This window comes from Microtus oregoni, unplaced genomic scaffold, assembly GCF_018167655.1.
Source record: "Microtus oregoni isolate MIOR12 unplaced genomic scaffold, Mior012 000005F_ref0000423, whole genome shotgun sequence".
Lineage (NCBI taxonomy): Eukaryota > Metazoa > Chordata > Mammalia > Rodentia > Cricetidae > Microtus > Microtus oregoni.
Genome location: NW_024543064.1, coordinates 1,763,309 through 1,778,730, shown reverse-complemented (window position 1 = coordinate 1,778,730; position 15,422 = coordinate 1,763,309). Strand labels below are relative to the sequence as shown.

Here is a 15,422-nt window from a genome sequence, read left to right as displayed (position 1 = left end):
GCTGCCAGAGCCAGGGCGATACCAGGAACAGGTTGTGGGCACAGAAATACATCACAGCCCACTTGCCCAGTTCAAGGAGCAGGTTGTGGGGTCAGGGACTACTTGGGGGCAAGTGAGAAGACCCTCAGGACACCAAAGTGGACAGGGGCCTGGAGGGAGAGGCCTGGGAGTGGGGGTGGTGTGGAGATCACACTATCCCAACCCCTAAGGCTGAGTTTTGGGGTCCAGAGACAAAGTCTGAATGTGCAGGGCGGGGACTAGCACAAGTCATCGGGTAGCTTCACCCAGAACCAGAGGCTGTACTCTCCTGAGCCCCCCTCCTCTAAGACTTAGATTCTCTACTCCAAGGTCATCGTGAGAAGCCTCTACACACCTACTTTCCTCGCCCTCCCCCCTCCTTACCACTGCAAGGGCTGGGGAGGTGGGTACTGAGCCTGAGCATGTCTGGCCACTAGAGGGCAAAGCTGAGCAGCCAGGCAGCTTTGAGATGTTGATATTCTCCCTGGGAACTGGAGATTGGCCTCTCCTGCTTCTGTGTCTCTAAAGGGGCCCAGAGTCCCTGGGGCTGACCAGCGGCTGCACCCACCAACCCTGGTCCCAGCCTAATAAGGAATCTGAGTCTTCAGAGATTCTCCATCCCCAGACCTGGCTGGTTCAGCTTGTGAGTGCAAGCTTTGAGGGTAGGCAAGAGTACAGGTGTCTGTCAGGGAGGGCTTGCTGGGGCTTTTCACTGAAAGCATTTGGGGACCAGGAAATGAAAGGCCAAGAGTAGTTCCTGGGGTCAGAGGCCAGGGTTAGAAGACAAGTTAGTCCTGGGGTCTTACCTCAGAACTCACCGTGGATTCTTGTGCCGTTCCACACCCAGCTCCAGCCCCAGCCCTCAGCCTGCACCCCCCAGGCTTGAGCAGGTTGGTGGGGGTACTGTGCTGGGTTGGAGCTCCGAGACCCTGCAGCTATTTGCCTTCCTGACAGAGGGATCCAGGGGTCCCAGACTATGCCCAGGCCCTGACCCCTTAAGCACTCAGCTGCTCCCCAGACGTGGACACCAAGGCCCCCTGAGGCTGACCTGAGTAGGCAGGGTCCCATCCCACTTGACAAAGAGGAAAACTGAGGCTCAAGAGATAAGAGTAGTAACTTGAAACCCAAACTGGCGGGCCTCAGTAGAACCCAAGTCCCGCTAACGGAGACAGCCTGTCAAGGGGTTCCAAAAATGTCTCTTTGGTAACCAGGTCCCAGGTTCCGTCCAGCAGGGTCTGTACAGGTTCTGAGGTCTCAGTGGAAGGAACTGGGAAGTTGCTCTGAGGTCAGACTCAAGAGAGGCTATGGGGCAGGTGAACTTGAACCTCGACACTAATACAATTCCCCTTCTGTAGGTATCGGTGGTACTCATGAAGACCGAACACGGACCAGTGGGGACTGAGACCCTGATGTCAGCTCAGGAGCTCGCGGTCTGCCTTTGCCAGGAGGGGGACAAGCACCTGGCCCTTGGGGTGCTGCCTTTAGCCACAGGCTTCTACCTGGCGGCCTTCAGCTGTCATGCCCCTTCGGCTGTGCGGCATGTGCAGGCTTTCCTGGCTGAGGCCCCAGGGGTACCTGTGGTGGCCACACTGGAGGCCTGGTGTCGTGGGGACAGCCAGATTCCTGATATCCACTGGGATGGCATGACCGTGGTCTCCCTGACAGGGCCACTGGCCTCTGCCTTCCTTGGTGCCATTTACCCAGACCACCCTGCCACTGTCCTGTACTTTTTAGCTGGCCTGCTGGCCCACGGGCGCCACACGGAGGTGGTACAGCGTTGCAATGCCCTGTTGGATACACACTCCCAGCAGACCCTGGAGCTACAGCTGACCCGTGCCCTAGCCTGGGTCCTCTCAGTGGACCAGGTCAGTGAGGGCATAGCTGCCTATCTTCAGACCTATGCCTCCAGTGCAGACCGGACGGTGGCCTTCATCCATAGCCACCAGCAGCCCTATCTCCCCATGCTGCTTGGCATCCTCCAGGACTACCTCTCAGGACTCCTGAAGGCCACAGAGAGCAGCGGCCCACAAGAGACCAACTGCCGGGCACTCCTGAAGGCCCTGGACCCCAGGGGCATCTGGGTGGAGGCCATGTCACCTAAAGCTCTGCTTCATAGAGGCAGATTTGAAGACTGCCTGGCAGCGTGCAGCCGGGACCTTCAGCCTGACCCAACGGGGAGCAGACCCCAAGGTAGGACAGTGAATCACTAGTCACAACCCCCGAGAGCCGTGGCGACGGTCACTCCAACAACAGTTAAAACCTGTCTGTGGTGGGACCAAAGCTGGGGTGGGGCAAGGGCTGGTGCTGGAGCTGGGGAAACCACAGTGAAAAGATAGAGAACCCAGAAGGGAACAAACAAGGTTCTTGCCTTATAAAATGCAAGGCACAAATCTGGCTGTTAGCAGAGAGGGCTTCCCAGAAGAGGTGGCTTTTCAGCTGAGCCTCAACCATGCTTCTTCTGGTATTGTGTATGAGTGTGATTCAGGAGTCAGAAACAGGCCAGACTTGCTGGGATCTGGAAGTCTGGGAGGAGGTTGGAAGACTGGAAAGTCAGGAGTCTTAGGGAAGCTGAAGGAGACAGGCGCTGGGAAGGTGGAAGGCTGGAGCGAGGGCACTAAGAAGGTGGGGGCTGAGGGAAGAGGGAAATAATGGATCTGAGGTGTCACTGAGTCACACACTGTGAACCAAGAATGATTTAAAGACTTGACTGGGGAGGGGTTAACGAGGACAGCAACCCTACGCTAGCAGCTTTCTCTGGCTGTAACACAACACCTAAGGTAATCAACGTATAAAGAGTAAAGATTTCTTTTACTTTGTCATTTTTCTGTGGACTTCAGTCTGTAGTCAGCTGTGGTCACACAAAGTCGCTGGGATGTGGCAAAGAGAGACAAAGTGTCTGCTGAATGCCAGGGTCCCTGCCGGCCGGAACATAATAAACAGGAACAGGAAGGAATTGGCAAGAACCGGAAGCTCCATGTCCTGGCTCTGATGTGTGTGGTCGGCAAAAGTGCATCACATCATAGAGGACTTAGCTGGATGTGATGGGACACACCTGTAATCCCAGCACTCTGGCTACAGAAGCAGGACTAGCAGGATGGATGTGAATTCAAGGCCAGTCTGTTTACATAGTGAATTCCGGGCCAGTCAGGCTGTACGGTGAGACTCCGTCTCAAAACAAACAAAAGCAACAGATAATATTGAACTTGCTAAGTTTACGTTTGCAGAATAATATGATTCACCACGTTCAGTAATATACTAAAAGAACATATGAGATTGGAGGGCTGCCTCAGCATTAAAAAGCACTGGCTGTTCTTGCAGAAGAGCTGGATTCAGCTCCCCAAGACCTACATGGCAGCTCACAACCATCTGTAACTCCCATTCCAGGAGATCTGATGCCCTCTTCTGACCTCCATGGACACAGCACACACATGGTGCACAGATATACATGCATATAAAACACTCACACATAAAAGTAAAAATAAAAGAGCACCGGACTGAAATCTCAAGGTCCAAATCAGGAACAGAGGGAGAGAGAGCACGAGCAAGGAACTCAGGACCGCGAGGGGTGCACCCACACACTGAGAAAATGGGGATGTTCTATCGGGAACTCACCAAGGCCAGCTGGCCCGGGTCTGAAAAAGCATGGGATAAAATCGGACTCACTGAACATAGCGGACAATGAGGACTACTGAGAACTCAAGAACAATGGCAATGGGTTTTTGATTCTGCTGCACGTACTGGCTTTGTGAGAGCCTAGGCAGTTTGAATGCTCACCTTACTAGACCTGGATGGAGGTGGGTGGTCCTTGGACTCCCCACAGGGCAGGGAACCCAGTATGCAGAGATTTGTGAAATTCCTACATATCAGTGAGATTAATAAATAAATAGAATAACTGGCAAAAACTTCCCCAAAGAGAAAACGCAGCAACAAAACCTGGAGAAAGTATCCAGCACCGTGGAAACAAGATGGAGGAGAAGTACAGCAAGGGGAAAGCGTTTTCTTTACACAGCTGATTGGAAAGGAAATTCGTTAGGGAACCCCAGAAAACCGAAAATGAAAGCAGTGAGATGGTGTCTTAGAAGTCCCGGGCCATCGACATCACTAAAGCTAAGGGCGGATCCGGCTCTGGGAAAGGTGGATGGTCCTCACAGGTCACCTGTCCCACGGGCGACAGCTACCTGTTTTGGATGAAGTATCAAAAGCCAAGTATTTGAAGGAAGGTGTCGGCTGGTGACTGCCTGGAGGTGGGAGCTCGGAGGCTTTTCCTTTAGCATCTCTGCAATCATGCGTACAACTGAAAGCCCAGGTTTAAGAAGAGTGGGCTCCTGAACAGAGAGTCCCGAGGAGGGGGCCACGGGAAGGATGCGGTGCAGAATCTTAATGTTAAGCCCATGGCTGATTGCTGAACTGGATGCACACAGGAGAGACAAGATGGTCCCTGTGAAGCATCAGGAAGAACCAAAAAGAGAATTTGACAGAATTTTGTAGTGGTCTATTTGTATTTTGATAAATAAATCTTCCCTGAAGACCAGAGGCAAAGCTAAAGCCACTAGAGGTCAGGCAGTGGTGACACACACCTTTAATCCCAGGATTTGAGTGACAGAGTCAGATGAATCTCTGTGAGTTCAATGCCACCCTGGACTACACAATATTAATGCAGAAATAAATCCAGGTGGAATGGCCTACACCTTTAATCCCAGCACTAGGGAGTCACATGCCCTTAATCCCAGCACTAGAGGGAATATAAAATGGGAGGAGAGAGGGGCTTAGTTTGCTTAGTTTGTGGTTGCCCAGCCTTGGTAGAGGTTAAGATTTCTCTACTGGCTTGGCTTTTCTGGTTTTCAGGTTGAACCCCAATTTCTGTCTCTGGGTTTTAATTATTTCTGCTACAGAATTCGGAGTTTGAGTCCAGGCAACTTAACTGGCTACAAATACAAAATTCAGCCCTCATCTGAGGAGCATACTTAAATGAGAGTCTTTGCAGGGCATTGCTCAAATGTCTGGTCTACAACTTAAAAAATACTAGCGGAGGTAGCATAACTCAGTGGTGAAATGCTTGACTAACATGTACACAGACCTGGATTTGCTACTCAGCATCACCCAAAAAATGGAAATTAATTCAAAAGTGAAATAATAATGAAAAATCAACACTATAAAGATAAGAGAAGAGTCATCAAAATTTAAAATAAAATAGATACTCTAATACAAAAAAAAAAAAACAGAAGAAAAAATGAATAGAGCCTTAACAGCCTATGGGACGATGAAGAAATCGAACGTGTGTGTGTGTGTGTGTGTGTGTGTGTGTGTTTGCATTCTTGGAAGGAAGTGCGGCTGTTTCCAGTGTTGATCTTTCTTCTGTTTACACCTTTGGGCAGGGGACCCTGTTGGAGGCGTGTTTCTTGGTCAATCTGTGCAAACTGGTTGTTTGTAGTTTTACTGGGTTCAGGGCTGTGATAGTGTGCTCCCCACATCCATCCTCACACCTTGGGGGGTGTCCATCACTGTAACCCCCAAGCTAACAATGGGAAGGGATAGAAATCAGGAGATTCAGCCAGTGACCTCCACCCACTCTTCCGGTAAGGGCTTCAGATTACTGAGCCCCTCCTTCTGCTATCTTTTCCTACAGGAAAGCATTTGGTCCCGAGATGGTAGGATGCAAAGATTCCAGGACTGGTGACCCTACAAAGTCAAGACTCAGAATCCCAGTTTCACAGAGTGGGTTGGATGGGGTTACATCCCTGAAAAGGAAACTAAAACCCATCGCTGGAAGTCAGGGCGGAAGGAAATGTAAATAAATTTCGATTGGGACTGAGAGGTGATGCCTACCCAGAATCAGGAGGAACAGTGATGGGTGGCACCAGCTGTGGTGCTGGCGTGGATGCTATGGCATCACTCATGGGCGCCATTTGGGGTCGTCCTTGTGGTTCCAGGGTCCTGGGTTACCTGCGGACTTAGGGGAGATACCCTGAGCTGACAGAAAGAGCTTTCGGAAGGCAGAACAATACAGGTTTCTCTCCCCAGGTGAGCACCTGGCAGCCCTGCTGGTCACCCGCGCAGCTGCGGCCTTCTTCCTGGACGGCCGAGCGGGGGACATGCTGCTGGACCTACAGGAGGCCTTCCGTGAGAGTCCCGCCGGAGCACGGAGGCACTTCCAGGCACTGCTGTCGGCCGAGGACCGCGAACGCGTGCAGGCTCAGGCGCTGGAAGCCGCGGACGTGGGCTTCGACCGCTTCCTGGAGGCTGTGCGAAGCCGCCGGGAGCTGCGAGAGGACGCGGACCGCGAGCTCTTGGTTCCTGTGACCCACGCGCTCCAGGTCCTGCTCCGTGTGGCTCCCGCCCGAAGGCGACTCGCGCTAGGGATTCGCTTGGCCGAGTGTCTGCTGCTGGCCGGGGACGTGGGGGGCGCTCGCACGCAGTGTGAGCGTCTCCTGCACCCCAGGCGTCCTGGGGAGCGCATCGGGGACCGCACCGGAGACCTCGCGCCGCTCCTGGCGCTGCGCGGCTTCTGTGCGCTGCACGCGGGTGATGCGCGGCGCGCGCGCGAGGACTTCCAGGCGGTGGTGGAGCGCGGGGCGCCGCACGCGGGAGGCTGCGTGCGCGCGCTGTGCGGCCGAGGGCTGCTGCGGGTGCTGGAGGGCAGCACCTTCCTGGGCGCGCTGGACTATGTCACCGCCTGCCGGCTGCGGCCGGAGGAGACGCTGCTAGTCGCCAAAGCCTATGTGCCCTGGAACCAGAGAGGGCTGCTGCTGACCGTGCTGCGGGAGGAGGGCCGCAAGATGCTGCTGCGCTCGCCTAGCTGCACGAGGAAGGCTGTGCGGGGTGCTGGCCCTGCAGCACAGGCGCAGGAGGGGTGAGAGCCTGCCCCGCGCTGGAGATGGGGGAAGTTAGGTAGGGATGTCTGATAGAACACTGTGCTAGGATCGGCTGGGTTGCTAACGGTGGGAATCTGGATCTCAGGATCCTGGATCTCAGAAAGTGGTGCCTTGTGGGCTTCCTCCCCTTAATGTTAGGAATACATTAAGTTAGGTGGAGGCTCACACCTGCAATCCCAGCCCTTGGGAGACGGATACAGGAGGATCGCCATGAAGACAGCTTGAGCTATAGAGTTCCAGGTCAGCCTGGGCTACAAAGTGAGCCCGTGTTTCAAAAACACACAGGAAAAAGAAAAAGAAAAGCAAGAAGCGAAAAGGTCAGGGGGCTGATGAGATGGCTTAAGAGTTGAGAAAAAGTGCTAGTAAGAACCTGAGTTCAGTTCCCAGCAGTATGTATACAGTGCCTATAACTCCAGCTTCAAGAGAACCCTTGCCTTTGGCCTCCAAGGACAACTGCTCTCGTTTACACACACACACACACACACACACACACACCCCACAATTTTTTAAATGAAGTATTTACATTTTATTTTGTGATTTTTTTTCCGTTTTGTTTTGCTTGCCTATATGTATATCACATGCCTATAGTACCAGCAAAAGCCAGAAGAGGGCTTCAGACCTTGGTACTGGAATTACAGCTGTGGTCACCATATGGGTGCTGGCAATTGAACCCTAGTCCGCTAGGAAAACAGCCAGTGCTCTTAGCCATTGAGCCATCTCTCCAGCCCCCATTGTTTTCCTTTTTAAATGGAAGGAATGAGACCCTCTGAACATCAGACCCCTACAATGCATCGTTCTAGCCTTTTCTTAGTGCGCATGTGAAAGGCCTCAAGATACGGAGTTTGTGCTGCAGCTTGCATCCTCCTCCTAAACTTGAGTGATGTTTCCTTTTGTTGCTAAAGACATTTGTGATACCTTGTCTCCATAACAACTTGTCCCAAAGTGCGGACAGGTGTAGCTCTGGCTCAGGAGACCACTCCAAGGAAGGTCTTTGACTTCAAGTAGCACCCACCCTGCCCTCCCAAGCCCATGTGACACGCTGCGGGAGGGGTGTACCTCCCTCTGCCCAGCCTTCGCCCACCACCATTAGTCCACACCCCATGCCCACCCTTGAGCTCCCTCTGCCCTGGTGTGTATTCCTATTGCTGTTACGCTTCACCATCAATTCTTATATTAATAAGAAAGGAAACTGAGGCAGGGTCTGCTCAGGGTCCTTAGGTGACTTTGGTCCCTTCTTCTGCAGAGGGCCTGCCCTGTGGGGTGGTGGAAAGAGCATGGGGAGGGTGAAGGGGCAGTTGGGAGTTTGGAGAGAGGTGACGTGGTCCTCTCTCTGCAGCTCATTAGGAAAGGAGCTATCCAGACTACAGGCATGGTTGGGGGCAAGAGTCACCTGAGGCCTGACATCGTGAGTGATGTAGGGGTACAGGAAAAGGCCTGTCCCACACTGAACCACCTTCTCCATAGGGATGCCTATGGTGTCTACCAGCTGGCCATGCTGCTGATGGAGCTGGATGCAGAGGATGAGACTTCCTGCCTCTTGGTGGCCGATGCCCTGTACCTCTTGGGCCGCCTGGATGATGCTCACAAATCCCTGCGGATTGCCTTGTCCCGGAAGCCCCAAGCGGCCCCTGTGCTGGTGCGACTGGCCCTGCTTCAGCTGAGGAGGGGCTTCTGCTATGATGCCAACCAGGTGAGAAGACCCAGGTGGGTGTGTGCAGATTGGAGCGGGCACTGCTCTGCGGAGAACGACGTGCATCCCATGGCCCCATATCTGCTTCCTACAGCTTGGGCTTTGAAATAGGCAAATAAAGCCCCACACCACCACCTGCGGCCATCCCTCACCTCTCTGAGCTTCATTGGCTGAGGGAGGTCTCAGGACCTGAGAGGCACCTGCACACAGTAGGTGCTCCTACTTGCTTTGACTGTGGTGTAGTGAAAAGTGGCCAAGAACCAATGGATTATAGTCTGAGTTCCTACTCAAGCCTAACTCTGCCTGGAATAGAGGTGCAGCTTTACAAGACTCTTGACCCCTGCTTCCCAGCCTCTGAGAACCCCTGCTCTCGGAATGGTGGAGTTTAAGACCTGGCCCAGGCATTGTGAGCTTTCTGTTTGCACCAAGGTTCACAGTTCATGTTTCTGGGGAGATTTCTGGCCATGAAGTCTGGGCTGAGGGACCAGCCAGCTTCTTCATTCTCCTCTGGTTTGGCTGGAACCTTGATTCTCTGGGCAGAAGGATGGGCAGAAACTTGGAACTAACCAATCCTTCTCTGCCGGGGTAAGGAGTCTATACCAGGCCCATGGGGAACAGTTGTGTCTCCTAGGATGGAATCATGGAGAGAGGAGAACCCCTGGCTAGAGCCCGGCCAGACCCTTGGCTTTTGGTCCACACCTTATGAGCAGCTCCCTAGAGTCCCCGTCACTTGCTGTTCTGAGGTCTCCTGCTCAAATTTATTCAAGCCTTCCTTGGGTCAGCTTGTTGGGGTGGGGTCTCCACCCACATGACAGAGAATGACATCAAGACTCAGGAAAAGGAGCCCACCCCACCTATCAGTTTCTGCTGCTGCATTCTATGCTTCTTCACCCCCCACATCCCTGTCCTCTCAGGAGGAGGCACAGTAAACGGAGGCCAAACATACCTTCAAGGGCTTAAATGGCCGGGACTTCAATTCCTGGAAAACCTTCCAGTGCTCAAAACAGACAGCTTTCCCCCACCCCAGGCTTGTGAATGCAGAGCCAGGACCTACACAGAGCAGCTAGTGCTGGGAAGGGCGTGGGTAGTAAGAAACGAGGAACAATGGAGATCACAGCAAAGACTCCCCTCTCGCCCCACAGCTGGTGAAGAAGGTGGCCCAGTCTGGAAACACCGCCTGTCTCCAGCACACCCTGGACGTCTTCCACCAGGAGGACCTGAAGCTGCTGCAAAGTCACTGTCACACACGGGCATTAAACATACTGCAGACACGGCCAGGGGGGGCAGAGAGCGAGGCCCACACCAGGGAAGCCATCGCGTACCTCTCTCTGGCCATCTTTGCTGCAGGTAGGAACCCCCACCAGCCCCAGGGGTCTGATCCTATGCCAGATGCATGGGAGACATGGGATCTGAGATCAAGCCTGCTCCACACAATCCTGTGCTTTTGAGACTCCACAGTGTAGATGAGATGGGACCATTTACCAAGATCACCTACGTGCTGAACCCTAGCTATCTGCTGAGTGTATCAAAGCCTGAGGAAGGCCTGGTCCAGCTGGGACTCTGTTCTGCGGGGCAAGCAGGAGTGAGGGAGAGCAAGGTGCTACCTTTCTGCCTGCTCCCCTCTGAGGTGTAGTCCAGATCTTGGCTTCCCTGAGCCCTTTACAGTAGTGGCAGGTTTTCTATGCCCATACCTGGCCTCCACATCTGGCCAAGTCTTCTCATCTGGGTTGCAGCAGGCTCCCCGAGCATGCTGGAGCGCAGTACTCGAGTGCCACGGTGCAAGAACAAGTCCCTGGAGCCCGGCAGGGTCAGGGGTGGGAGTTGGGTAGTCCTGCATTCTGATCGTGGTGGCTTCTTGGTGACTTGTGCTGGCACCTCCCCACCACTTGCTCCTCAGAGTAGGTGGAAGGGAGCTCGTAGGAGGAGGAAGAGGAACGGTTGGTGTACCCAGTCCAGCAGGTCATCAGTGACAGGGGAAGGTCAGGGCCCAGAATGGCCTGCAGAGGGAGTGTGTGGTTCCCTGTGTGGGACACTAGGCAGATGTACAGGAGTGTGATGGAGGCAGTCTGTCTGGGGAAAGGCTCCACCTCCCAGAGTTCGCTGGGAATAGCTGCCCACTCTGATCCTCAGTCTACCTACCACATCTTTCCTTTCTCTACCCTGGCCTAAGGAACTTGTCTTACCCCCTTCCACCAAAACAGTGGCATAGACCTTCCAAGAACACCCCAATCATCCACTAGTTCTCCCAGGCACCACCCACCCTGGTTGGGCTTCTGCCCTGTGGCCAGTAACCCTGGTGGCCTGACAGAGTCTTAATACCCAATGGAGTTTTAGCACCCCAGGGTGGACCTTGTATCCCTTTGCCCACCCAGATTGGACACTGTATGGGACCCTGTACAAGAGCCCTAGCCAAAGCCCTGTCCTGACCACATGTACTTCCTTCAGGGAGTCGGGCCAATGAGTCCCTCCTCACCCGAGCCCGCTGTTATGGGATCCTGGGTCAGAAGAAGACTGCCATGTTTGACTTCAACTCCATGCTTCGGGAGGAGCCAAGGAACGTGCAAGCTTTGTGTGGCCGAGCACTCGTGCACCTGGCCCTGGACCAGCTTCAGGTGCCAGCCCATCCTCCCCACCTGGGCCTAGGCAAGCAGACGTGAGGGAGACCGGGGTGCTACCTTCCTCCTCTGCTGAAGGAAGGTGAGCAAGGTCAGGCTTCCAGTGACGGGGCCCATATGAGCCCGCTGCAGCTAGGAGCCTGGCAGAAGTCACCCCCAAAAAGGTGGCCTATGACATTCCATCCATCAGGGTGCACGTCAGAACTCTTCTGCCCACAAGCACTTACAGAGAACGAGAGTCACATTCCCACAGCTTCACCTTTCACGTTTTCCTGCCTCAGTCTGCAGGGATAGATCTGCAAGGCTTTGGAGCAGCTAGTGGATCTTAGTAAACCTGTGCAGGTGGTAGTGTTGTAATGTATTTTAAAACTCCACGAAGAGAAATCACACCATGCAACAAGGCTCACATAGGAGGTTTATTTGGAGAGGAGAGAGAAGAGGCAGAAAGGGCTGGGGGTAAGAAACCAGTCTCTGGGGACAAAAGTGGCAGGAGAGAGAGGTGGGGGGGGAGGGCAGGCCAGCCAGTACAGATGCCTGAACGCTAACAGGTAGGTAGGCCGGGATAGTCAGGATAGGGAAGTTGAGAAGCTGGGTGGAACGGACCCCCTGAGACTCCATGGACAGAATTTGAGAAGAGAATTGAAAAATGGGAGTAAAGCCCTCCCACCCCCACACTCACAGGCCTCCCTCCCTTTGTAGGAAGCTGTGGAGGACATGCTCTCCGCCCTGAAGCTCGATCCAGGCACTGTGATCTCTGAGATCCACTCCCTGAAGCCAGAAGTTCAGTTGCCCCTCACCCAGGGCCTCCATAGCCGCTTCCAGGTCCTCCTGAACCAGTGGCTGGACACTGGAGGCCTCCTTGCGGAGGGGGACACCCAAAGCCTCCTTGCCATGGGGGAGGCGTTGATTAGAATCGACCCTGCACAGCCCAGTTGGCACCTGCTTCTCACAGACATCTTCACAGGGCTGGGTATGTGTGTAAGAGCGGGGGACATGGGCCTCTGACCCACACTCCTGATCCTCTGTTGATTCTCTGTGAAGTGGAGAAAGAATCCCTGGACTATGGTGTCTATGTTTCCAAATCCCGTGACCTCCAACTCCTGCAGGGCCTGTGGAATGGCAACTCTCTGGCTTTTTTGTTTGTTTGTTTGTTTTGTTTTCCAAGACGGGGTTTCTCTATGTAGCCCTGACTGTCCCGGAACTCGCTCCTTAGACCAAGCTGGCCTCAAACGTAGAAATCCACTTTCCTCTGCCTGCCTAGTGCTGGGGTTAAAGACGTGTCACCACTGCCAAGTCAGATCCCTCTGCTGGCACAGGGAACACCCAGAGGACCTGTGCGTCCACATGCGCCATGCATGTTTCCCTGTCACCCCTTGTTTGAAAGGAAGCTCTCTCTCATCTGCGTTTGTCCTCCAGAGCCTACAGGGGGCTGCCCCACAGCTCTGCTCCTACCGGGGCTGAGTCTGCTCCCATCAATGGACCCCAACCGAGACAGAGTAGGGGGCACCAAAGTAGCTCCCTGGGGCTAGATGTCCCCCTTCCTGGGCATACCTCTTCCCCAGACACACACACACACACACACACACACACACACACACACACACTGACTGTCTTCCCCTGATCCCCACAGGCAAGTATCAAGAGGCTGGCACCCACTTGCAAGAAGCTCTACAACTCAGCCCTTCATCAGAGGCTGCCCAGGCCCGGCGAGGCCTGCTCCAGCTTAAAAGGGGAGCTGTGTCAGCTGCTGCCCATGACTTGCAGTGCCTGGCAGAGACAGATACTCAGGACCTCAGCTTCCTGCTGCGTCTCCTTGAATCCCCAGAGCGGCGGAGTTTCACCCAGGTGAGAAGGTGGGAGGCCGGGTGGGACAGACCCCCTGAGCCCCATGCTGACCTTGACCCAGCACCACAAGCTTCAGAAGTCCATGCCTAGCCCAGATAGCTCTTCTCTCCTTGCTGTTGGCTGGTTTCCTTGGGTTTGGGGTGGGGTGGAATAAGAAACCCCAGATCTGGTCATGGAAGATTTCTGGAAACACTTACCCTGTTTCTTTGCTTGTGCATGCAAGCCATAGATGACTTGGGCACCTTACCCCGGTTCAAGGCCCACCCCAGGACCCAGCTCAGGCTGGAAAGAGCAAGGGGGGGGGGGGGGCGAATACAAGTCCAGGCCTTGGAGTCTGAGAGACATTGCGTCAAGAGTTGACATGAGGCAAAACAAGCATCTCTCCAAATGCCTCTGTCTCTCCATTGCTCTGAATTCTGCCAGCAGAGTGACGTGGAAAAGGGCATATCTGTAGAACAGTATTCTATAGTATAGATTCTAAGGGACTAAAAGCCTCGGGACAGGGGGTCTGGGATCTGGACTGTGAGCTAAGAGAAAGGGAAGAAGGTGGAGTGTCAGGGAACCCAGAGAAGCTTACACAGGGTCGGGATCAGAGATGTCTCTGGGGTCCTGGGTGCCAGATAGGAGTCCCAGAACTGGAGGGGGCTGGGGAGTGGGATCCTGAAGCTCTAAAAAGGTCAGAAGGGGAATCGCGATCCCAAAGCTATGGGAGGAGTGGCGAATTCTGAGTTGGGGGGGGGGGGGGGCGCTGAGGGCGCTGCTACGGGGTTCCTGGAGCTCAAGCAGGGACTGGGGACTTGAGATGGAGGCCTGGGGAGGTCCCGAAGCTTGAAGGGGAGAATCGAGAAAACACTAGGGAGACCCCAAGACCTACGGGAGTTGGATCCCAAGGGCTGGGTTTAGCAAGGCAGCGTTCGGTTGCCCAGCAACAGGGACCAACCCGGAAGTGGCCTTTCTTAGCTTCCTGCCTCGCTCTGGTCCCGCCCACCAAGAGCAGTCCTGCTGTATATACTGCGCCAGTGACTAAACAGTCAGTACCGGTTCTTGAGCTGGGCGGAGCGGAGCTCCTGCAGAGCCGGGGTGCTCCTTTGCACCGGTGGTTTCTGAGTCCCTTCTAGCTGCACCCGGCAGTCACGAGGAGCAAGCAGCTCGGCAGGGAGGGCAAGAGGCTCTTGCAGGTCACACAGAAGGGAATAAGAAGAGCAGATGCCCTTGTCCTAACCTCAAAGCCTAGAGCCCTGCCTGGGAGCCTTCAATCTAGTACAGAGAGAAGGCACTGTACCCCATGAGGGAAAGCCGGTTCCTGTTCCTATGGACCCCGGGACCCATCAGCCCTCCTAGCAGTAGCTCTGCAGAGCCCTGGGACCCAAGGGGAGGCACACATACTAGGCCAGCCCTCAGTCACATGGAGTTGACTACCTAGGGACCTCTAGGCATCTCTACCCACGTCCAGGCCCCCAGAAGCGGGTGGGTCTTCTGCACAGGGAAGGGACCGCACTCCAGCAGAGGCTAACTCTGCTTTTTCTCTGTGTCCCCGGCGCAGGCCGCTGCCAAGGAAGCAAGCAACCTCTTGGATTTAGGACAGCCTAGGCGGGCACTGGGATACTGTTCTTTGGCTGTCCTGGCTGGTGGTGGCAGGCCTTATTACTTGCGTCTCCGAATGGCCTGCTTGACCCAGCTGCAGGAGTATGACCGAGCACTCAGGGACCTGGATCGTGTGCTGCAGGACGGTGCAGGGGACAGTGACCCAACAAGGCAGACAGAAGATTTCTGCACCCGGGGTCGCCTGCTGCTGAGTCTGGGGGATACGCATGGAGCTGCAGGGGCCTTCACCCAGGCCCTGGCCCTGTCTCCAGCCCAAGCTCAAAGCAGCCTGGCAGAACAACCTGGTCGGGGCCCTACAGCCAGTGTGTTCCTGACCCATGGGCAGCACTGTCTAGAGGAGCAGCACTATGAGGAGGCCTGGACAGCAGCCCAGAATGGCCTCCTGGTGGACCCCAGCCACCGTGGGCTGAAGAGGCTGAAGGTGAGGACCCGCAAGGAGGTATCCTCTGGCTGCAGACTGCACTGACCAGTAGATCCAAGAGCTGCTCTCTCCACTGGCCACTCGTCCCTGTCTGGACTGGAGGAGACAGTTCCCGCTTATGTAGAACAGCTGTCCTGGGTGACTCACGGCCCCACTGAAGTGGGCAGCCTCAGTCCTCTGCTCACACCTGGCCTTGGAGCAGCCACAAGGAAGATCAGGGCTGTCACCTCAGGGTCCTGGGGGAGATGGGCTGTCCCGGGGAGCCCTCCTTGGAAAGGAAGCTGCTTAGACTGGTCTGGACTGACTCCTGCCTCAACCTTTCCCAATGTCCAGATTCCTGGATGCATAGGTGGAAC

The 15,422-nt window shown here is 54.8% G+C and overlaps 1 protein-coding gene across 1 annotated transcript; it reads left to right on the top strand.

Annotated features, from left to right (window-relative positions):
* Nucleotides 1-1,427: 1,427 nt before the first annotated feature.
* On the top strand, nt 1,428-15,422 carry LOC121448895 (tetratricopeptide repeat protein 34-like). The gene is made up of 8 exons (XM_041653161.1): nt 1,428-2,208; nt 6,040-6,868; nt 8,355-8,580; nt 9,723-9,927; nt 11,026-11,192; nt 11,895-12,165; nt 12,826-13,040; nt 14,584-15,422. The coding sequence occupies exons 1-8, from the start codon at nt 1,428-1,430 to the stop codon at nt 15,109-15,111; spliced, it is 3,222 nt and encodes a 1,073-aa protein (XP_041509095.1). The 3' UTR covers nt 15,112-15,422.